Below are 24,836 nucleotides of genomic sequence, written 5' to 3'. Positions count from 1 at the left end.
CTCCATTCTCTGGGGGAGGGTGACTTGCCCCAGGCTATAAAGAAGCCTGGCTGAAGGTCCAGGGACAGCAAACCGGGAATGGCTGGCTGCCAAGCCTCCCGGGTCAAGAGGACTCTTCCAGCACGTGGTGTCTCCTGCCCACTGTGAACATGTCAGGGACAGCTGGGCCCAGTCAGAAATCTCTGATATGGATCCCTCCTCCGTCTTCATGTCAGATGGAGGGTGGCATGGCAACCACAGAAATGCACACCTCCCTTGCTCAAATACCAGAGGAGGGTTCCAGGGCAGCCTCAGGGATGGATGCCTCCTCTGCCAGAATACCACAGGAAAGGTGTCATCAGCCTCAGCTATGGACCACTCCTCAAGCAGAAATACCAGGATGGGGATGCAGACCATGCTTGCATACAAGCCCTTCCTTTGATGAACATTTAGGACATTTCTCTCAGGTTTGATCTCCTGGCTTATTATTCAGACATGTAGGATCTCCGATGCCAAAAGCAACCAAAATCAGGAAAGCTCTCTGTAGTTAGCTTGGTTCAGATGTGACTAGAGAGGGCAAAAGTATCATCACATGAGGTTGGTACCACTAGCAGCAAAGTTCTCTGAAGGAGTTCACACTTTTGAAACTACCAAATCACAGCTTTGCAGCAGGTCAGACCTCCGACACCAACCTCCCTCAAACAGACCTGGGAAAAATATGTGTATTCACTACTTGGAAAGGAAGAAAATAGAGCCAGAAGTCATATTCCCAGCAGAAGGTAGCAGGGTAACGCCTACTTACCCAGAGGGCTGCTGCCAGCCACCTGTAGCCCAAACTGCTGCTTTTCTACCTTGAAACATGCACAGCTGGAATTACTTAGGATAAATGAGTTGAGCTCATGGTAAATCCCACAGGAAAACTGATAGTTTCCTTGTCTGGTAATAAAGGTAATGAAAACAAGTTTGAACAAAAATCTCAAATACCATTCAATGAACAAGCATATTGAATTAATAGATTCCAGGAAGAAAACCTTTACCCTCATAACAATCTGCTTCTTGACACACCTTTAGCTGACAATGAGGATAACAGCTTTTCAGCATCATGAAAGAGGAAATTAGGACAGCACTTCAAAAATAATCTCCGTATCAACACTTCTTGTTTATCGCATCTTCATTTTTACAGGTCAGTAAATCTTTCGTTGTCTAGTGCAAAGGATTCACAACTGTTTTTTCAGTAGAGACATATCCCATCTGTAGGCTCCTGCTCAGCTAAATTTGGATATTAGGATTGCTATTGAGATTGACTTTGATGCTGAATATAGAAGACAGGAATGATCCCATGCAAGTTCGATGTTCCAATTTAAGGAAGCATCTGCAAACCTAAGTTACAAATCTCTGAAGTACATATTGCTTATAAGTGTAAGTTGCAGCTGAGAAATATATCACATATATTGGGGAAGTCAAGCGTAAAAGTCTCGATTCCTCAAATTTGCAGACTTTAGATAGCTTCTTATATGGCACAAACTGTAAACACAGAGTATCAGTGTAGCCCTATGCAATACATTGGGTAGCTACAGAGCACAGAAAAATTCCTGTGCACCACTAGAAGATGTGCAGCCCAGTATAACTTGGTTACTCACTACTCAACATTATTTAAGTAAATACAAGATGCCTGTCTCAGAAATCAGGCTACATAGGCAAGCAGTGTCGTGCTGGTGTATCAGCAGAAGGTCCAAGTGCAGTGATAGGTTTGGTTTGCACAAATTGGGGCACCCAGACGATGGCACCTAAGCTCTAGGTTTTTAAGACCCAGTTACAAGATGCTCTTTGTTCCCCTGTCTGCTGGCAGAATTGCCCTGACTCCAATGAAGTTTACTTACAGCAGATAAAGATGAGGCCCAGCAACAGAGCCCACTACATGAATCTAATTTGGATCTTACATAAATCATTCCATACAAACATGTATCCAAGAAAACAACCCAGGATGCCCACAGATTTGCAGCCACATTTGCCAACACCAGCTGAGCATCAGGAAGTGTGAGTTCCCACTCCACTGGAGTGAGTTGGACTCAGAGATGACTGGACTTTCCCATACTACTTGCTGCAGGAGTCTCCTACAGTCAGGGCCTCCAGTGCTAAACTGGGGATGAGACATTGGTCAGAGACAAATGCAAAGACCCCCTGAATGTTTGAAGAGAGGTTTCAGTGTGTCTGAGACACTTGTCATTGAGCCACTTTCCAATGCAGATTCACAGCACACCTGGGACAGACAACCCTGCATCCCGCAGGGATTACATAACTGAGGATGTGAGCAGAGAACCAGCCCCAGGTCCTCCCTGCATCCAGAACAGCATCCTCTGCTTTCAGACAGTCACAAACACTGCCTTTCCAGCCATGCCCAGAGTTACGTGTGTGTGTAATCCTTGGACCACACCAGCCTCCCTGGTGCCTCCCAGGGACCACATCCCTTAGCCTCCTGCACGAAAAGGATGTAGCACCAAGCTCACCTCCAGCTGCACTGTGCTGCTCCCAAACTGGCTCTAAATGCAGATGTCAAACCTTGCCTCCCTCTCTCCCCTTCACATTGGCATTGGAGGAAGTGATGAAGCACAGAGCAAGTTACTGCACTCCAGGACTAAATCTTGTGCTGTTTCATGTTTCCGATGATTTTCAGACTGGCGTGGCAACCCAGCATTTCTGTCCTGTGACACTGCTAGTTATAGGTCACTCATTGTCAAGTAGTAAGGGGACCCAACCCTGGAGTAATCCCAGAGGGGAACCCTCTGCCCAGCTCAGCCGAAGGCTGGCCTGAGATGAATCAGGGTTTTCCAGAGACCGGAGATCATGGGTTTGCCCATCAGGGCGGCCCCTCTGCTTCTGCTTCCTGTTTTGGCAGACATTGTTGAGTGTGAGGTTTTTCCCTGCTACTATGGACTTTTAGGGAAAAGAGTCCCTGAGAGGAAAGCAGCAGCCCCAGTGGGCAGGACACAGGCCCAGTGGGCAGGAAGCATCTGCTCTCCAGCACTGTGCCAGCTCAACTGGGCACCTCCTTCCAGCACAAACATTGGTCTCAGACCATGTCTGCTGCTGGAGGATGTCCCCATGCCAGACCTGCACAGATTTATAGCCCCTCCAAAAGTTGTGCAGCTACACAGGTGCTGAGTGTGGGCATCAGCAGCATCAGGAAAGCTCAGGGTTCACAATCAGCTTTAAATCTCAGGACCATTTTTTTACATTTTGCATTAGACCACAGGTGTCAGATGTAAAACAGAAGTCATTCCAGGCACAGTAACCAGGCTCTTGGACTTGCTATTTGTCCCACTCCCTGCCCCACTGCAGCTTCTCAGAAAAGGAGGGAGGAGGTAGGCTCTGCAGGACCACAATATTTTGATTTTGTGCCTGCACGGCAACTGCTTCAGCCCAGATCTCATCCAGATGTGTGCTGAAGATGCCTCACATTGAGGCTAAGTAACGGACAGCACAGCCCTCACAGCCTCCACAGACCCTCTGCAATGGCCCCCCACAACCATTGCTGTCACCCAGACATCCCCTGGTTGCCCTCCAACCATCCCTGCTGTGGCAGCACACAACTTCCACAGCATAACAGGCTCATCACAACTCCATGGCCAGGGATGGGGGTCCCTAGACATCAAGAAGAGAAATCAGGAAAACAAACCACAGAATCATAGAACAGTTTGTGTTGAAAGACACTTTAAAGGTAATCTAGTCTAAATCCCCCTGCACTGAGCAGGAACATCTTCAACTAGATCATGTTGCTCGGAGTCCTGTTCAACCTGACCTTGTATGTATCCAGGGATGGAGCAACTCACCTCTCGGGGCAACCAGTGTTTTACCACCCTCATCATAAAACATGCCTACCTTATCTATGATCTAAATTGACCCTTCTTCAGTTAAAAAACCATTACCCCTTATCCTATCACAACAGGCCCTCTAAAATGTTTGTCTCCTTCGAGTACTGAAAGGCTCAGTAAGGTCATGCACCCACAAGTGGAAGACAGAGTCTGGGAGACTTTGGGGTGAGGAAGGAAGCCATTGACTCCCAGTACCTTCAGTACACAGCACTGAAGGTTCTGAATGCTAATACTGTCTTCTGGGAGTGCTGTGAGCCCTGCTCTGGGGAAGGTGCTTCACTGTGGGCATGATGCAGGATGCGGATACAGGCAGCTGTGCTTTCAGGCACACACCTCACCCCTACCAGCCTCCTGGTGGCAATGCCCTGCTCAGGGACCAAAGCTTTCATAGAATCAAAGAATATCCTGAGTTGGAAGGGATCTACAGGGGTCATCAAGTCCAGTACCTGGTTCTGCACTGGACAACCTCAAAAGTCACACCACGTGTCTGAGAGCATTGTCCAAATGCTTCTTGAACTTTGGCAGGCTTGATGCCACGACCACTTCCCAAGGAAGCCTGTTCCAGTGCCCAACCTGAGTGAAGAACCTTTTCCTTATATCCAATCTAAACCTCCCCTGACACACCTTCATGTCACTCCCTCAGGTTCTATCACTGGTCACCAGAGAGAAGAGATCTGTGCCTACCCCTCCACTTCTCCTTGTGAGGAGACTGCAGATCATGATGAGGTCTCCCCTCAGTCTCCTCCAGGCTGAACAAGCCAAATGACCTCAGCTGCTCTTCATACAACTTCCCCTCAATGCCCTTCACCATCTTTGTTGCCCTCCTTTGGATGCTCTCTAACAGGTTAAGGTCTTTCTTATATTGTGTCACCCAGAACTGCACACAATATTCAAGGTGGGGTCGCATCAGTGCAGAGCAGAGTGGGACAATCCCCTCCCTCACCCAGCTGGCGATGCTTTGCTTGATGCCCCAGGACATGGTTGGCCCTCCTGGCCAAGTAACTGGCTGCCAGAGCACTGCTGACTCATATTCGACTTGCCATCGACCAGGACTCCCAGGTCCCTTTCCTCATTCCCCAGTCTGTACATCCGGGGTTGACCACCCCAGGTACAGAATATGGCATTTTCGGCGGCACCTGCTCCATCCCGAATGGAGAGTTTCCAAGCCTACAATGGGACACATCGCACAGACAAAGCCCTCGGGGCAGTGAGCCCAGGGTGCCCGTGCCCCATCCACCGGTCTGTCAGGACAGGGCGCTGGGGTTCAGTTCCTCTGCAGGGACCGACCCCGGGGCCAGCCACCCCCCGTCCGTGTCACCTTCCCCGCCGGAGGGGATTTCTCGGTTCTCTTTGGCTCGACCCACGGGCCGGGAGGGGGGCGTAGCCGGGATTTCCCGCTCGGTCCCGCCCCGAGCCCTTATAGCCGGGCTGCCCCGGCTCCTCCGGCAGCTCCGCTGACAGTACTGGTGACAGCCCCGCATCCAGCCCCGCATCCAGCCCCGCATCCAGCCCCGCATCCAGCCCCGCATCCAGCCCCGCCGCCGCCCGAGAGCCGCCGCAGAGTAAGTCCTTCGTGCCAACTGCCCGGAGCTCGGGTCTTTCCCTTTCCCCGTCTCTCCCGCTTCTCCCGAGCTGCCGCCCGACTCCCGGCTCGCCTGCTGCGAGTCTGGGGAGCTCGGGAGCTCTCTGCTGTTCCTGAGAGGGGGAAGAAAGTGGTAGGTGCTAAAGGTTGGGTTTCCGGACACAGCAACAGGTTTGAGTCTCACCGGGTAATTATCAGAATGGAGAATAAGTCAGACTGCTGCGAGAAATACAGCAGCTCCAGGCACACCCCAGAGCTAGACACTGCAAGGATATGTGTCTGGCAATTCCATTTTGACAGCTGGGTCTGATTTCTGTTGCTTCTTCCCAAAATTTCAGGGTACAGGCTGCAAGCGGTGACTACTGTAACCCCCCCACCCCACCCTCCAACTCTTTCCCCAAAATCCAGATGTAGGTCTTGGACACCAAGGCATCCTAAACCCAGGTCAGGCACCGGGATCCGAATCCAGTGTGGCATTTCCCAGCCTCTCCTGTTTGTCTGATTTTCCCCCAAACCACAGAAAAGTAACTGGATTATGAGTCACTCAGCCTGGCTGCACTGGAAAAACACCATTTCAGTGCCTGGAACCTGGATGGTCCAGGGCAGCCCATGTGGTCTGCACCTTACCAGGGTCAGTGTGCTAAGCTGGCACATTTCTGCATTGCCATGCTTTCCATTTTGTGACTGTAGTTCTTCCTAGTCAGGGAAGTACTACTGCCCCTAGGACCTGTCCTTTCCTTGAGCACTGAAAATCCTGTCAAAATTCCCTTCTATCCTTAGGCAGGAGCCCCATATCCACTTGTGTCAGCTCCTCGGGCACAAATTGAAAGGTTCAACCCCAGGGTTAGGATCCTTGGTGTGCTTAAAGTAGGATTTCTTTTTGAGGCTGCTGCAAAGTAAAGAAGAGACTTTCTGTGGTTGGAGCATATGGCTGATCTAGAAGCCATGGTCTCTCACCATCACACCCAAGTTCAGAGCAGAAAACCTGAAGAAACCCTCGTTCTCCAAAGCATTCAGCTGCCTGTCCCCATCAAAGGACTTTGAGGCTTGCCAGATCCAATTGAACCAATCAAATGGGAATGGAGAGCTTTGGAAAACTCGGGTTTGGGTTTGCTTCAGTCACGTTCTCTATAAAAAGACTCCTGAAAAGCCAAAGATTTTGGAAGTGCCAAGAGAGGCTCTCAGGGAATATGTGTGTTTCTTCTCAGTTGCTGTTAGCTCGAGCAGTGAACTTTGCAAATTCCAGGCCTGAAAGTAGGATTTGGCTTTGGGAACAGTAATATGAAAACAAAATTCTAGACAGCAGCAGCTGGTTTCTCTTTCAGAAGCAACAGTTTAAAATGATGCTGCCCAGATTTGAAGCAAGAGGAAAAAGTAACATGCTACAGTGCATTCTCTCTGCTTCTTTCCAATAACAACATTTATGTATAATTTTCTCTTTCTCTGTTTGAAAAATTCTCTCTAATAGCAGGAGATGCTGTTTTACAGGACTATTTTCAGTTGTGCTTTAGTAATTTAGGGAAACAAAATTCTCATTTAAAAATTACTGAGGCACTGCACAGCTATATCTACACTATTCCCCAGACAGGTGATAGCATGGTTTAATGCTGATTTAAAGCATCTCAGGCCAGATGAGATGCCATGGGATCCTCTGGCAGCTCTGCCACTGCCATTCTCCTGAGTCCCTTGGGTCCCTCATCACCCCCAGCCCTATGGGGGTGCCTGGAACTGCTGAGGTACATGGACCGAGTCCCCTGGGAAGGCTCTGCTACTGCCTTAGCTTCTCTATTGGAGACATAAGTTTTGTTCCCCCTCAGCTTTCGACTCCACTAAGAGCAGAGCTTGGCCACCATCAGGATGCTGCTGGACTACATTGGCTGGTGGGTGTCTCACAGGGATCTGCAGACAGGAGCATGGATGGGAGTAGCACAGTGAAGTGTCCAGGTGGGGCTCTGGGTGGCCCAGCTCGTCTATAGACTGCGATTTCCCAGGCAGAGCCAAGTGGAAGCCAGTGGTGTATCTACTCCATACTTAATCCAGCTACCCAGAATTGTAGGAAAAAAACCCACCTCCTAGGAGGGCTTCCCAACTTGCAAAGGTTGGGGCTGGCGTCTACATATACTCTTTGCTTTGATTAATTATCTGCTTATTTAGGAGTCACCACAATCTGAAGTTCATTAAACTCAGTGTCTGCACTGCTCTACTGCTTCAAAAGATTGTTTGACCCATGCAAGTTTCTTGTGTGGGCAGGGATGACCCCACTTCCACAGGGAACAGGTGGGGGAGGAATGGCTGATGCAAATACAGAGAATAAACTTTGCTAAATAAGTCTGGATTTCTGAGAGGCTCTCGGAGAGTGGGGAATTTCCACTAAAACGAGAGATAAACCCTTGTGACTTAGGATGTCAGTCCGCTTGAGAGGACCAAAAATCCAAACAAATGTTTGTTAATACTGGCAGCAGCTCAGGAAAAAGAAGTCAAAAAAAAAGATCAGCAAAAAATTTCAGAGTAGGGGTAATTAGTCAGTCTCTTCCCCGAGTCTCTCTAGCACGCCATGAGCCGCCCCTCACAAATGAGCTCGTTCCTGAGTGTGCTGCATGAAAGCTGCCTCATTTGAGGAGGAAAAGGAGAAAATGGGAAGCCACCGTGCCAAGAGTCTGACCTGGGCCCTTCTGTGTCATGGCTGTGCTCCAAGAGTTTCCATTTTCCGTTCTGCCCACCCCGGAACAGCCTCAGCTCAGAGGTACATGCTGTGATCAGCATCATGGGGAGAGCTTGCTCTATCCCACTGCAGCTACACCAGCAGTCACAGTACCACTGTCCTAATGCTGCAGGACCTCTGTACAGGGTGGCAAAGGATGCTGTGTGAGCTGTGCTACTCTTCTGTTTGGAAACTGTAAGCTGAATATACTATGTCAAAAATAATTGGAGCTAAAGACTCCCCTGGCACAAACCATACTGCCACATAACAATAATGAGAATGATGTTGATAACAGTAAATTAATAATACTAGTGAGTTGGGAACAATGTCAGCTCTTGACCTTAAATCATTAAATTTCCCAAGACTTGAATTGGAGCTCCGTGCCTGGGAAGTGATTCAGCATTTCCCTGGTGTTAGCTGCTAAAAGAGTTAGGAGCCTGCTGGAGTTTTAACAGTCTTTGGTTTGAGAGCAGAATACAGGCATAGAGGAGCAGCCCATGGCCATCTAAGCCAGAGCCAAGTTCCTGGTGTGTCCTGTCTGCCACAGAGACCAGGAGCAGATGCTGATGGAGGCAGAAGGTGCAGTGCTAGCACAGCATTTCCTGCCTGTGGCCCCCAGATGCAACAGGCACCACTTCCTTTTATCTGAGTATTTCTTCCAGAAAGTGTGAGGTTTTCTTCCATAAGGAAGTTTCTTATAGGAAGAAGTTTCTTATAGGAAGAAGTTTCTTATAGGAAGAAGTTTCTTATAGGAAGAAGTTTCTTATAGGAAGTTTCTTACAGTAAGTGCATGGCTATCTAACAATAAAGAGAAGAGATGGAGAGAGGAGTTTTTAATACCTCTTGCCATTAAGGCTGAGGCTGCATTTCAAGGTAAAAGTGGGAGCTGGGATTTACTACTGGTATCTCCTACTGCAGATACAAACATAGGCCAACTAGCAGTGATAATCACTGGGCAAGCATTCAAGCTGGCCAAATGTGAGTGAGCATGGTAGCTATTGCATTGACAGCCTTACTTAGATGCTTAAGATTGTCTCTTTCAGATTATTACCAGGACAAAGTTCTGACAGATTTTAAAAACTTTTATCCAGCTTAATCGTTCTGTTATGGATTTCTCTTATGTGTAGTGTCACTTAAATGGTTTTCAAAGTTACATTGCATTCACCTTGGCATTGAAGAAGAACCAAAGCTGTTTTGAAACCCTCCTTTCTGATCATCATTCATCAAAACAAAAGACCTTAGGCTTTTGGAAAGGGAGAGGTACTTTCTTTGGTTAGAAAACAAACAAACAAAAAAGAATAATAAATGCTTTGTATGAAACAATTGGAGACAGAGAAAGAACTCAGTTGAGTCTGTGCTTGAAAAACAGGAAGGAAGGGATTTGGCAAAAATAATCTAAACACAATTATATATTGGGAAATGCAGGCTGGGAAAAGAACCCTTTATCTTCTTCCCAAATGAGTTTTCATCTTCGTTGCATTTTAAAGGCAATAGCATTACTAATCCTGAACATGACCTGGCGTCCAAAGCAGGGCAAAGAAAAGCTCTCAGTGATGCCAGCTCTAACTGCTCTCTGTACCATCCAGCTGCTACCACTAACTTGCTGTTTCAAAGCTCTACAAGCTGCTGGGAGCCAACAGGAGGAAAGAAAATTAAAATGAAAAGCCACAATCTTCCAACCAGTTTGCCCAGAAATAAGTATCATGGTTTGGATCAGCGTGATACATATCAACAGTATGAACTTAACAAGGGTATTTGAAGATCACCACTTTGTGGTCTTATAACTGAAGCCAAATTCTTATTTTATTTAAAGCCTCATTCTTCTACCCTTCCTCAGTACACATAAGGCAAAACTTTCTTGCCTGAGAGTTCTTCATACAGAAGTGTTCTGGTCTCCTAGAAAGTCACTTTATTTAAAGTGTTATTAGAATAAGGATTGGAAACTATGAGTCACTTTATTTATTTGCAATAATTACATAATTATAATCATTACACAAATTGTCATAGTTGTGCAAATAAGTATTTAGCAATACATTAAATTATACAGGAACATAAATAACTCTAATTATGAATTCTGAAAATATGTTGTAACAATAACAAATTCCTGTTATCACTTACTTGTAGTACAGGAGTGTTGGTGGTAGAGTAGGACAAAGCAGGATAATGTCTGTTTAAACAAGGCTAAACCACCCTGATCCTCATGCCTTGTTCCTGTTTTCACTTAGCAGAGATCGGCAAAAAAAGGCCCTGAGGAAGGTGGGAATTGATCCCAATGCCATATAACAGTATGAGAGTTTTGTGGTTGCTCTGAAGAGGCACAGGACACTTGTCCCACCCATCCACATTCATATGCAATATCCATGCTCACGTCCATAGCTGTGGAAAGCTCTACTCTCCTGTATCCATATAAGCTCAAGGTCTCAGACCATCTGAATCACCCTTAAAATGACTCTTTGATTTTCTCTAGGTTCTTTATTAGACCAGAGAGCTGCTTCCTTTCTCTCAGTTACCTGGAGTGACATTGCTCAGGAGCTCCCCTGCAGAGCTGTGCTCATTCCAGACTTGCAGCATTCTCCACATTGCCTGCATGTATGCCTTGCCATGTTTTTCCATGGTATTTTTCTGGCTAACTGTTATAATCTGATCAATTCTTCTTCTGAAATTTACAGGCTAGAAGGAAAATGATGAAAATGTTACCCTTTCTCCAAAGTGGTCCTATTGGAATACGCAGTGGATCAGAGGGTTGCATTGGTCCAAACAGGCAGTTTGAAAACCCTTCGGCATCAGTAGCTGAGCAAGTGCCTGCCTGTTCTGAATCTTCTGTAGATGAGATCTGGTCCAAGAACCAGGAGAAGATGAGTGAAAGGCCAGCGGGAGCCTGCAGAGCTTCACGTGCCTCTTCCATCACGAGCAATGAGAGCTGCATCTCTGCTGGAGACAGCCCTGAAAAGGGCAGAGGAATAACGGGAATCCTTAGAAGTGCATTTAAGAAAATTAAAAAGACCAAGCCACCCAGTGGTAAGTGCTCTTCCATCCTCCTTGTACCACTTCAAGGGCCATAGTTACTTCTAGAGGGGCTGCACAAGGTGGAAAATTGCCCCCTAGAGAAGCGAGGGCACCAATAGATTGAAGTGACTTTTCCAAGAAGCCTGGGGAAACATGGGCTGAGGGAGACATGATCTCAAGTCATAGACCTCTAGTACCAAGGGCACAGTCCATTGGGAACTGTCAGTTTGCAGGTTTTCTGTCCAAAAGTTATTTCTACCTCTCATGGGGGCACAGAGTTCTGAGGTGGGTGAGAAACCAAGGCATACCTCTCAGCTCTGTTTCTCCATGAAACCACCACCCTGTGAAATCACAGAACCACAGAATGGTTTGAGTTGGAAGAGACCTTAAAGATCATCTATTTCCAACCCCTCTGCTCTCCCAATCTCCTCTTCTTCCAGGAACAGGAGTAAGCACCACATGTAGGTCTTTCCTGGGATTGATATGTGAACATAAAGCTTCTCCAGTCGCAGGCACTGGTCCTGCAGGATGCTTGGGGAGGTAGAGAAATACTTGTTTAGAGAAACCCAGCACCAGAGAGGAAAGTGTCCCTAGTCATAAACTTTGCAAGCTGTACCTTAAAATCGGTTCATTTTGTAGCACTGCCTCCTTTGCTGTGGGGCTCTTACGAAGTCTTATTGTTTTAGTACAAATTATCTTATTTCCAGACAAGCCTCTACCTGTCTGACTGGTGTCTCCTTCTCCATGTGTCAAATGTTTTCCCTAACTGGTGGTTTTCCTTCTTGGCCTTGAATTTGCTGCTGAAAACAGGCCTTTTGTGCCTTTTTTCTTATCAGTTCATTGCCCCATTCCGGATGTCTGCAACCAGAACTGCAGAAAATATTTCAGATAAGATACCACCAATGCCTGGTACAATATGTTACCATTTTTCTGTCTCACCTGGGCATTCCTCACTGGATTCATCCTGGGGTCATAACTGACATTTTCACCATCACTTCCCAGTAACGATTTACAAATTCTCCAGGCATCTCTCTTCCTCCTCCATCTCAAGCTGATTCACATCCAGCTTGAAGCAGAAAATCTTATTTGTTGCTAAGTAACTTTTGTTCTATTGAATTTGTATCTTGTATTTTGTGCTATTAAATTTCAGCCCATTTACTGTTCAAGTTATCCCATTCTTCCTGTAAAATGTACCAAGCCCTCAGTTTCGATAATGTCTCTGTGTAATCAGCAGATGCCAGTAAGGCACTCCCAGCTTCAATGCCACAGCCTCTAATGAGAATATGAAGTAATATGAGTTTCATGGATAATATAAGCTTTCTCTAGCCAGGGTCCTCCATGCAAACATTACATACCTAACAAAATTTATTTTGGGATATAATTTCTTCAGTTTAACGAATAATTTCCCAGACTTCACTGTCTCAAGCAATTGGCTGCTGTTCAGATAAGATAGTTCAATTGTATTTATCTTGCCTGCTAAATGTGTCCTTCAAAACAATTTCACAGGTCAGGTTGTGCTAATCTATTTCTGGAAACCCATGTGGTATTTCCTCTAGCACATCTTATTTAGCTACATCTTTCCATCTGCATTTTTTCTAGAGCCATGCTTCTGACTCGAGATCATATTAATGGGAAAGGGATAATCAATCAATCAATAAATATCTTCACAAGGCTAAATTCTGGAAAAAATTATATGTGGCTCGTGAATAGTTCACCATATGCAATACACTGGTGATGGGTATTCAAATTGCCATTGCCCCAGTTAAAAGCAAGCTAGGAATAATCTGATCTTTAAATAAACAGATTTTCTATATGGTGAAGGAGCCCAAGATCTAGCATTTTAGAAATATAAGCATTTTAAAAAAATATTCCAGAACTGTCATTTTTTATAAAACATAAATTTAAGTCTTCAATCTTGGGTAAAGAAAGGCTGTTCTTTTTTCACTAGTCAAACAAGTCATGGTTCTCCTTGGAGAGCAAAAGCTTTGTGATGCCACTCAACATCTGATTGCCCTGGAGAAGAGCCTGTCTAGCAAAAGTGAGGAGGGACTGAACGCCAGCCAGGAAGACATCGAGTCTGTCTATGAAGTTCTGAAGCACAAAGTCTTCAGTGTCTTGAAAGACTCCATGCTGCTAGCAAAAACAAACCCAGACCTGCTGCAGCAGGCAGTGGAGGCTCTGAAAGAGCAGGAGAGAGAAGATCAGAACTACATGTCAGAGAATCCACCTGACCAAAATATGCAATTTAGACCTAGAAAATGGAAAGAGCTTTGGATGGCTACAGTAAAGGAGTCGGTAGAGGCTCGAATGAAGGACACAAGCCGTACTCCCATAAATGAGAACCTCTCTGCAGTCGGCCAAAACCTCCTGCACATGGGAAAGACAATGAAAGAAGATTTGACAGTGGTTGTAAAGTACATTAAAGAGCTTTATCCTCCTGAGTTTAATGTGTTCAGCATATATGCAGAATTCTACCATGATTATTTTGCCTCCCAGGCAAAGAAAAATGCTGAGTCTCATCTGGAAGACAAGGATATTTACCTTCTTCTCTCATGGGTGCACAAAATTTATCCAAAGTAAGTGAGACTTTTACAAGTTTTTATCCCAACACAGGTTTACTGGCTGAAAAACAGGCATTTGCTTGATTTATGGATTAGTATGACTGCGAGGCGGTCCAGTACCTGGCTAGGTTCTGGTATCACTGGTGACATGCTGATTTACACTAGCTGGCCAGGACAGCTGGAAGGGACACACTCAAGGCTGCTAGTCTGTAACTGAAGGGCTGATCCCACCATTTAGGCTTCTGGACAACAAACACAGATGTTTAGAGCTTCACTTGTGGGGTAAATTGGTCAGGTTGATTGCCTTGATATCTATTCCAGTTGCACATTTGAACTCATTCTTAGAAAATCTGGAAACTTCAGCTCTCTGGACCACAGGGGAGACGATAAATAGAACAACCTGAGATGCAATTATCCTGGGCATGGAGGATGTTGCTTAGGTGTTACCCACAGTCTATGCTCTCCTCCCAGTTAGGAGACCCATGCATGCACCCTTGAGAGAGGACATCATTAGCCAAGGGTCACCCTTCATCCTCACGAACCCTCTATGTTATAGAATTGAAAGTATTCCTTGTTGTGGCTTATAGTACTGGACTGAGAATTGAGGGCTCTCATTTCTTAGGTGAAAACCAGTAATGTTTTTTCTATTCTAAAGTCATTCAACCTTCACCTCTATTTTTTTCACTGATAGAATATAATGAGTCAGTGTTGATCCTGGGAGTTTTCCAGAGTTATGCTCTAGGTCAGGATATTCAGCCCTGAACCAATATGTGTTTGGAAATCAGTAGCTGTGAGGAGGAGGGCTCAGCCAGAGCAGCGCAGCCCAGCACTGGGGACAGCGCTGGCCAGAGTAGCAGCTGCTTTGTGGGGTGTTCCCAGAGGTCACATCCAGGTGTTCGCTGCAGAATTCACCTCTCTCCATGGCCAGCAGCAAAGGGAGCAATGAGAAGGAGGAGGGCTGCACAACAACCTGGCCCCAGCTTCCAGTGTCGTACCAGAAACAGTCCATGTGCGGGAAGCAGGGCAGTGCACCCCTGTGGAGCTGGGTGATGTGCAAACACGGGGCTCGGGAGATGTTCAGGGTTATTCTCCTCAGCTCCAGAAGGACAGGCTGCTTCCACATCAGCTCCCACAAGTGTTGTCCTGAGCTCCCCAAGGTTCGCAGGTCTGCTTCCTCACAGCTGCTCAGGAGCATCCGGCTCAGCCAGCACACGGTGGGAACATGACAGCAGGGTATGAATCCACCCACTGTACCACCCAACCAGCCACAAAACACCAGCTTTTCATCTCCTCACGTCTCTATGTTGATGGAGAGAAGTCGTGCCCAAGGGCTAGACCCTCCTGCTTGTTTCAGATCCCCCATGCCCATCAGAACACAATGGCTGGTGCTCAGGAATTCAGAAGACCATGACTCCCTTCCCAGGGTTACCTGTGGTCCCATCCTCACAGATCCCACCCCTGGCACATATTCATCTCCTCCAAGTCTTGCCTGGACTAAGGACAATGTATATTTCCATCTGTTTTTTCACTGAGATCCTCGAAAAGTGCTAGTGATTTGCATCAACAGCTGTCTTCAATTACACTGCCCTTGGAAAATGTGATTGTTTGGCTCTTTTCATTCCAGAGATATGAGAAAAGATCATGCTTTAGCCAAGGAGTTGGATAAAGTTAAGCTTGGAAGCCTTTTGCCATCAAGTCTGAGCAAAGAGCTTGAAAAGAAATACCTTGACAGTGAAGAGGTGAGAATCTGTCCAGTCACTCCTCTTCCCTTTACTGCTCCCCTATGACTTCCTGGAGAAGCTGTGACTTGTCCTGAACACACAGTTCTCACCTGTGAGCCATACACCCCACACACCCTTCCAGGGAGAAGTAAAAGCTTTTGTTTGGTTTTGGGGCACAGGTCAGCTTTCTGCTAGATGGGACTTGCTGAGCAAACTTCTGCTTAGTCTTGGGAGCCATCTGAAAAGAACTGTTCTGTTCTTGAAAACTGCCTGGTAGGAAGGGGAGGGGGGAAATCCAACAACTAATCTTCATGGGCAATTTTCCAGTTGCCTGTTAAATCTCCAGAGGGATTTGTAATCCCTCTCATAGTAATATCGAAAGGATCCCAAATTACTCCTGGTCTCTGCAGATGTCCCAGAACATGGGTGAGTGCAAAGCATGGAGATCTGGTCTTGAAAAATCTGTTAGTTTGATGGAGAATTTCTTGGTCTGCAGATGATAAAAGTGGCTCTGGTTTTTGTATCACTTAATAGAAACAAGAAACAACTTCTACAGTACTCCCAGAGCTCAGTGTTTTTGGCATTTGGGGCTGGAGTTCCCGGAAAATGAGAAGACAAGTTCCAGGTTTAGACGTAGCTCTGATGGTTTGCATATGGGAGGTGGTGTGAGGTCTGCAAAGCTCATGAGTGAGGCACCGGGAGATCAGCAATATGTACCAGACACTGTACAGACCATTTCCAAAGCCTCACTGCAGCGTGCACTCAGAGGGGTCAGAGCAGAGAAAACCCGAGAGCATTTTGTTTCATTCTCCAACGCTTGTAAGGCATCAGAAGTGCTCATGCAAAAGGATTGCAAAACCAAGTAGCACTGCGTGTGACACATGGCCAATGTGTGGTTGGGGGAACTTGGGCTCTGGCACATGCAGCTGCCTGCAACCTTTCTACTCACCACTCCCCTCCCTGCCCTCCTAATCCCCACGGATGTGGTGGGGTGATGGGCAGGGATACAGAGTTTCATCTTCATTCCTACCTTCATTCATACAATACTCAGCTCACTGTTGCATTGGTGGATACTGTGAGGGGGTTGTCCTTGTTGTTGTGGTGGGTTAAGCATCTTGTAACAAGGAGCCTTCCCAGCCAGAGCCGAGGAAAAGGTCTGCTGAGCCAGGCAAGAGGTGGATGGGCAAATACAACCTGCAGAAGGCAGGAGCTGCTGCATTCATCTTGTGGTAAATGCTGTTGTTCTTCCTTCCTTAAAGGTTACCGTCAAAAATTCTCTGAGCAAGTGTTTAGATAAAGAAATCCAAAGATGGAAAGAAGACAAAGAACCAGAGAAGCTAAATGGACATTTTCAGAGTGAACTCCTAGGAATATTTGTTATCCAGGTAATACAGAGCTATACTAAAAATAGAAAATCTCATCCTTCACTTACTTGGGATTTGAGACCAACCATGGTCACTATGGGAAAGCAAAAGCCTAAGTCACTTCTGTGGGGTAGTAGCAGAGGTGGGTGGTACAGGGGAGCCAAACCCCCATGGTCTGGCATGGCCCTGGTACACCACATGCTGGAGGCAAACTCTTCTATAGGCAAAATGAGAAGGAATGCTGCCCTCATTCTCCCCGTGCAGTCTCTCCTGCATCCCCAGTAGCAGAGAGACAAGAGGTTCCTTGCCAAGCAAGGAATCTGTTGCTTGCTCTCAGGGAGACTGTCACAGGCAGAGCTGCCCTTTTTCCAAGCTCAACGCTTTCCCTCCTCTGCCTGCAGAGAATTAGTCAAGCGCATTTTTCAAAAAATAAACCTTTCATATGATGAGATTGTTGTGATTAAATTGTATTTTAATGCCATCATATGACATTCAAAAAAGAAAAAAAAAGAAAAGAACAAAACCAAGTGTCACTTTCGCTACTTCCTCAGCTATTTTACAGACTTTCTTTCTTGCTTCTTTCTTCTTTGCCTCTTCCCATTTGAAAATGAAGTTCAAAACTGGCTTGAACCCACTAAATAAGTATAGCTGCTCTGTATAGCTGCTCTGTATAGCTGCTCAGTCGCGGGGGGGGGGGGCGGGAGAGCTGGGTACAGTTACCTCAGTTAAGGATCTGCAGCCTCTTTGACCAGCCGACCTGGCTTTTTCAGAGCAGGCAGCATTTAATATTGATCTTGCTTTTTTGTTCGTTTTTTAGAGCATCTACAGTGGCCAGAAGCGAGCCCAGGACATCAGCAGTGCTGTGGGGGAGGAGCTGTCGCAGCGCCTGTTGAAGGAGCTGCCTGCCTTCCTGAGGAGGTGCGGTAGGGCAGCCGCGGGCAGCGGGGCTGGCAGAGCCACCCGGGCATGCACTCACCCAAGTCTTCTCTTCCCGTCTCCTCTCCAGCTACAGGGATGCTTTCGAAGACTTTAAGGAGAAAAGTAAGAAGCACACACACTACAAGCCTATACTGATTGCAAATATTAACAACTGCTGGAATTTTAGGTAAGGGTCCAAGAGAAAAAGTTTTCTCCTTCCTCTGCAGGCAACCTATGATAGTGTGACAGAGGGGAGGTACTTCAGAGCGAGCAGAGGTAGATCCATCTGCCTGCAGAGGAAAATTTGGAGACCTCTGAATTTCTCTCTCTATCATCTGAGGACAGACTATTCTGACCTTGCTGATGTTTCCTTGCAGAGAATACACAGAGAAAAACATGGCAGAAAAGGACGACGGTAAAGCCGATATCCTCAGCACTCTTGGCGATATTGAAAACAGTGGCTTTGACGTGCTGCTTCAACAGCTGTTTGCCCAGCTGAAGGTACTGTTCCCATGCCCCACACCCTCCTGCCCCATGGCTCAGCTGGTGCCAGGGCAGGGCATGTTCTCCTGCTCTGCTATCTGTAGCTCAAATCTCTGATTCAAATCAGCAAAGTTCAGGAGGGCTCTGGGCCAGGGCACCGCGTCAGTCCTAAGCCACACTACTGCCAGAAAACTCCCACTAACCTCTGCTTGAGCTGTTCCTCAAGCCTGAAGGCAAAATGGGTGCAGTGACACAGGCATGACTGTGCAGGTGACATAACTCGTGCTGATCGCATCTGAGACAACGGGCTGCAGGAGGGAGAGTCTCAGCCTGCAGCTGTTTACTCTCCAAAATGTATGAAGCCATTACAAATGGCATAAACTGCAACTACCCAGCTTTTGGCTTCTTCATAAACGTCACCTAAAGGGCAAATTAGGCTTCTTCCTTTTTTTTTTTTTTTTTAGTGTATGTAAAACAAGCTTTTTAAGTTACACAATTTTGGTGGAGGGGAAGGAGTTGGGAATGTTCAGCCACAATCTCTGCTGCTTTCTCTGTAGACCTTTTGGAATGCATGACAGAGCAGAGTTGCCTTTTTTTTTTTTAATTTTCATGTTTATTTACTGTGGCTGAGAAAAATTGAAAACCTTTCATAATGATTCACTTTTTCCCCCCTGATGGTTCCATAATTCTCTAATCAGACAAGATGGTGTGAACAAAACATTAAAAATGTGGAAATAAAAAAATATGAACCTTTTGAGCCCTTGGTCTTCTCCATCATGAGGAACCAAGAAAGGGACACAGTCCCCTCTTCCCCCACCCCTGTAAGCCATTGTCACACACCCTTGCACAGGACTGCATGCTGCCCTCTCACTATATAGGATACTGTACATATAGCAATGCTAAATATAAGCCTGCATAGGATTTGCTTTGAGGCAACTTAACTGATTTCCCTTTTTTTCAGCCAATGTATAAGAAGTTCACAGAAAATAAGTGGGACTCCAGCAACGAAATTATGAATGAGATCATTAAAACCACCAGCAAACATTTTTCAGACTTCCGGACGTTAAGGGACCCTTTTTACCACGTAAGTCCAAGAGAAATATTGGAGGGATTCTGGGATGCTGAGGCTGCATTTTCAGCTTTGATATTCTGTGACTCAAGTTGTCTTGACCAACACTGAGCTGGTGAGCTGGCCTGGCATCTGAGAGCTGCTCAGGCAGTGTGCAGTTTACCTAGATTAGGCATATAAATCTTACTCTTCTCTGACAGAAGCAGAATCCTGTAGCTCTGCTGCAGTGTTTGCACAGGAAACTACCCCTGATGTAAAGAAAGTGCTTTAGAGGTCACCCAACATATGGCTTTATCTGTGTATTTGGTTTAGCAGTCTTGAAACACAGATGCAGTTGCATGGTTCAGTCTCATTTCTCCTTTGATTGCCCTAAGGACTGGAGGATATGGATGCAACTGGGACAAATCCCAGATAACTGAGCCAGAACCACATCTTCACTGGTGCTGGAGTATATATGAAACATCATTGTATAAAACAATATTTGATTTCCTGCCTTTGTCTTTTTAGTAGCTGAAACAAATTGATGATGTTTTGTGTATTAGAGAGAAGAACAGGAAGAGCAGCATGAATTCCTGTTTCTCTCTAATACTATTACTTCTCAAGCCCATGGAGATCTTTTCTTCACTTTAAACTCTTCCCAGAAGGAAACAACATTTGGAAATTCCCATAGTTCACTAGAGTACAAAGAAATTCTCGGCATCTAGGATGTGGCGTAACCAGCCTTGGGAAGCTGGCAACCAGCAACGTTCTGACATGTAATCAGCGGCAGGGACTGGTGGAGCATGTCTTACAGCACCCAAGACAATTTTGTCTCCCATCCAGCCTCATGGTTTGTCTTGTCCAGAAGCAAAAGAGAGATGGATGATTCCCTCCTCTCCTTCCCAACAGGCTATTGTTGAGAAGATCCACACCCGTTTGGTTAAAGAGTACATCGTGAGGCTGCTGAAGAGGAAAGTCAGCCTGAAAACTCCAGCACAGCAGCAAACTCTAGCCCAGCAGATCTCCAAGAATGCTGCTGACTTGGAAGCCTTCTGCATGAGCAATGTATGTGAGTGCTTGACACAAGAGCACAGGGCACAGACACACTAAAAACCAAGGAAATAAATTTTCTGGGGCCTCTCATTAACCTTTCCAACTCAGTTTAATTTCCTGGAAGGCAGAACCTTAGGCAGAAAGAGGTCTCCAAGTGTCTACAGGCAGGAGGGCTCTCCTGCTACCACCCTGCCCCTCCCTGGTTGGAGAGACATGATTTCATCCTCCTTTGCCCTTTAGGCAGTTTCCTTTTGAAGGCTTATATTAATAGGACCAGAAGACTTACACAATCTTTTCAGGTTTCAGTGCAACTTCCATGAAGTCTGGGTTTTGACCGTGTTATGATCCAATTACTGAGATATGCCTCTGCCTGAATTAAGGCGCAAACAAGACCATATGCTGAAGACAATAATAAACAGTAAATGTGAGGTAGAGAAATAGAAAAAATTAGAAAAGTGTTGAGGGAGAGAGAGACAGACAGATCAAGCAGAAGACAGTCACCACCCGTGAATCCAGCGGTGTTCCATTGGTCCCTCTTCATCCTGGTCTTCTCAGTGGTGAGGGTCCCAGAGTCATTCTTCTGGAGGTACCACCTTTATACAGTCCAAGTTCCAGGTATCCACAGGGTGATCGTAGATGCTGTTCCCAAAACTTGGGATGATATATGTATGAACAGTTGCTTCCTTTCCCACACTTTGCCATAGTGGGAGTTTTCGTCCAGATACATTAGGCAGGATGTGCTAACCAGATCTCCCCTCTCAAGGCCTCAAATTAGCATCTTCCTGTCATAATTGTCTCCTTCTGTGCTTATCTCAAGTTCCTGCTCTGGTGGCTTGTCTTATGGCAAATTCCTTCTGTGGCCTTGACAGTGTTTTGACACAGGCAACCGTGCACTTTAAGTCCTTACAGATTTTTCCCTTCTCCCATATTTTCCCTCACTCTGCTGCTTTTAAGCCAGAGGCTAAAGCAGGCAGCACAGGGTCTCTGGTATACAAGGGGTTCTTCACAGGAGCCATGGCTGAAACACCTCTCTTTGTCCTCTGAGATCACTTCCCTCCTTCCCTGCTTCTAAATTTGCCTGAAAAAAAAGCTAAAAGCTAAGCCAAACTCTGTCCTCTACCACTCCTCGAGCATTTGACTGGAGAAGGAGCAAGCTTGAGTTTCACACAGTGTGCATGGGAGGTCAGGCAGTTGCATCTTGGGAATTCCAATGGCCAGGAAAGAGGTCCAGTTGGGGCTTTTAACTGAGAGGGCAGGGAGTGGATTTTGGCAATGTCTGGAGATGCTAAAGTCAGGGTTGTGTGTGGACCTGGGAGAAAGCAGCACATGGCAGTGCATTACGTGGCCTGTCAGACCTCGTACACACACTGGGCAGTGGAGAAACACAAAGAAAAGAAAACGTGGTGGGAGGGAAGAGCAGAGGGAATCTCTCCAGGTGGACGTGGAAACCTCAGTCTTATGGCAAACCCCACACCTCTTGTGTAAGAGGATTAAAAACCATCAAAAAGCTAATCCAGTTTTTCTGTGGCTGGCCTAGACAGAAAGACCACTGAAAACAATTGAGACACCTCAAATCACTGACCTGTCCTTCCTCCTTGCCTGGAAACATCCTCAGGAGCCAGCTCTTAGGCTGGGCAAAGATATGCACCCCCAAGATGCTCTGCTAACCACTTTCTCTTCTGGCAGGGATCTCAAGCCACGTGGTTGAATTCAGTGCTCCCCAAACTTGCTGAAATAATCCGACTTCAGGATTTAGGTGCTATTAAAATTGAAGTTGCAACACTTGCCACAACATACCCAGATATCCGGTAAGAGATGATGAAACAGATTTACTAATATTCATATGGAATTTTAATTGAGCCAAGAAACAATCAAATAGCCTGAGCCTATGGAAATGGGTGGGAGTTGCCTGCCAGGCTGTGGCAATCCCGGTGCCAAATGGACAACAAAGGAAAATATGAATAAAAGCCTATTTACATATTCCAAATTCTGGCCTGATTTTCTCCTTTGCCTTGGAGATTCCCTTCCCTACCCCAAACATCCCAGGACAGTGCTGGGTCCTGTGTAGGATCGCCACTGCTGAGCTGGCCCCCACCAGGGACCTCAGTGCCCACTGTAGGACGGGGGGCTGCATCCTGATGTGGAGATGTGTGGAAGGAGATAACACTTGCCTGGTTTTTTCTCTTTCACAGCAAAAGGCACCTGGAAGCGTTCCTGCACATCAAAGCCAATTTGTCCCGCAGTGAACAAAAAAGCATCCTGGGCTACTTGGCAGACAACAAAGCCTCCACACCACCCAGGGCCATGCTCTTCTCCAACATAAACGTGTCCTAGGCCAAGGCACCCCTCGGCACCCCCTTGTGCTGGACTGTCAGGTGAGCCAGGGATGGAGACTGTTCCCCTGGACAAATACACAGCACACACTGCCACCTTTTCCTATGGAAAGTGCTTTGTCTTAATCTGGTGCTCAGCACCTCTATGGGAATTGTTGTTCTCCGTGTGAAGATAGGAGGAGGGGACACCCACGAGATGCAGTGCCTGCAAGGACTGGGACTGCTCCTCACACCAGCCATGGATTCCCCCCCAGAGTCTCCTTGGTGCCACCACGTTCTCTGCCTGGACACTGCCCCGGTGCTCTGACCTCCATCTACCTCTCAGGATGCCATGAAGGCCATGACGCTGACTCCCCAGCTAGCCCAGACCAAGCAGGCACCTGCTGTGTAGATTTCTATTGTCTTCTAAAGAAATGGAGAGAAACAAAACTCAAGCCAAAATTCAGAGATGTTGGAAAAGTCCCATGTGAGCATGTTTGCACCCCCTTTGCCTTTCTCAGAGCCGTGCAGGGCAGCTGCGTTAGGCTAAGGGGAGAGGCCCCAGGTTTCTGGTGAGGAGGAGCTGTAGTTCAGCCATGGAGGGCTCTTGCCATCCCTCCACACTGCAGGACCCTGGACTCAGGACTTAGAGTGGCCACAGCTGCACGCTCTGACTCAGCAGCAGCACTGCCCAGGGGCATCAGGGTTCCTGAACCGGCCCTGGAGAGCATGTGCTTCCTTCACCTCCGTGAGGTGGGAGCACTTGACCCCCTGGCAGACAACCCCTCTGCAGTGACTCCATCCAGTGCATCTGCACAGAGTGGCATCCTGCTAACTGAGCTTGGGAGCAAGCTGCCTGTTGCAATGGATTGTGTAGCATCTAGTAAAACACTTTGGATATTACTGAAGCCCTTCCTTATCAAGGAGAGGACATTTCCAGACCCTGTTAACAACCCAGTCTTTGAATGGGGTGTGGAACTGGTCTCAAATGCCATCAAAATGTACTGAGCACCCTGTTTGTATCACCATTCTCTTGCTCGCTCTTTCCCCTCTTGCTGTGAGGTAGATATGATGTGAAAACACAAATGGGTCTCTTGTGAAACTGTGTTTTGTTTCTTACAGCCCAGTTTTTCTGGGAAGCTAACCCCTTGCCAAAACAACACTGTGTTTCATTGGAGACCTTTCCCTTCTGTTTTTTTTTTCTGTTTCAACTTTTGTATCAGTCTGTGGAAAGTCACCCCGGAAGGAAGACACATGATGGCTGTGCAAACTATATCATGTATTTATGTGCATATGCAGTATACCACTGGTGTATTTTTGCATCAAACTCTATTTTTTTCTCAGTTAGAGATATTAATTTACAATGTTTATATTTAAACAGTATTCAAATATGCTAGAAAACTGACTCATTTATTCTGTCTCTGGCTGTTGTTTACTGTGTTGCCAGATGTAGTCCTATGTCCTTCTTCGAAGGGCCAGTCCTTCCACTACTCCCAGCCTGCTCTGGTGAATATCACCCACTGGTTCCAAATAAGGAGAGTCTTGCTGGACTATAGACAGGCTGGTAAAGTAGAGGCACCTTCTGTTTGTACTGTGTATGGGTCTCATAGCCTGGCTTTCCTTGCTCTCCGGAACAAGGACTGCCATGTACACCATGTTTATGGTATCTGGTATAACAAGATCCAAAATGCCAGCCTCTAAGCACTACCACAGTCTCAATGTTGAACAATAAAAAGATATGCATTTGACATTTGCATTTGCTCTGGCATTGCCTTCCTACCTCTCTGTTGTCTCCTCTTGTTCATATGAGCCTTTAGGAGATGCAGCCCACCAGGATTTGTCCCCAGCTGGCCCTGCTCACCCCCTTTTACCCTCCTCACAGTTGCTGTTAGCCCCAGGCATTGCTGCAGCCCCTGGGAGACAGACAGAGTGCTGCAGGCAGCTCACTAACAGTGGCCAGTGCCACAAACTGGGAGAAGGAGTCCTTTGCCAACAGGTTTTGGGGTAAAATCGTAGCCTGAGTGAAGAACACTGCTTTGGTTTTAGTTTGCTGCCTGGCCATGGGCAGCACAAAACACCCTCTTCTTATGTAAGCACACTCACACAAAAGTCATATAGACACATAATTTAAAAAATTATTATTTAAACACTTAGCTACAGTTTAAAGCCAAATGCCAAAATGACTTCTGACAGTGCTAAGCACTCAAGAGAACTGTCACCTATTGGGTAACATTTT

General features: G+C 46.6%; 1 protein-coding gene across 1 annotated transcript; it reads left to right on the top strand.

Moving 5' to 3' along the window:
- The first annotated feature begins 5,382 nt into the window (after window positions 1-5,382).
- Window positions 5,383-24,354, top strand: TNFAIP2 (TNF alpha induced protein 2). Its single transcript, XM_027735563.2, has 12 exons — window positions 5,383-5,413; window positions 10,804-11,152; window positions 13,089-13,716; window positions 15,326-15,440; window positions 16,682-16,807; window positions 17,604-17,704; window positions 17,793-17,891; window positions 18,082-18,205; window positions 19,149-19,271; window positions 20,145-20,300; window positions 21,975-22,096; window positions 22,481-24,354. Exons 2-12 carry the CDS (start codon window positions 10,816-10,818, stop codon window positions 22,620-22,622), a joined length of 2,073 nt encoding a protein of 690 aa, XP_027591364.2. The 5' UTR covers window positions 5,383-5,413; window positions 10,804-10,815; the 3' UTR covers window positions 22,623-24,354.
- The last annotated feature ends 482 nt before the right edge of the window (window positions 24,355-24,836 follow it).

This window comes from Pipra filicauda, unplaced genomic scaffold (assembly GCF_003945595.2).
Source record: "Pipra filicauda isolate LSUMZ 115617 unplaced genomic scaffold, ASM394559v2 scaffold212_size3012638_pilon, whole genome shotgun sequence".
Classification (NCBI taxonomy): domain Eukaryota; kingdom Metazoa; phylum Chordata; class Aves; order Passeriformes; family Pipridae; genus Pipra; species Pipra filicauda.
This window is presented reverse-complemented; position numbering and strand designations above follow the sequence as displayed.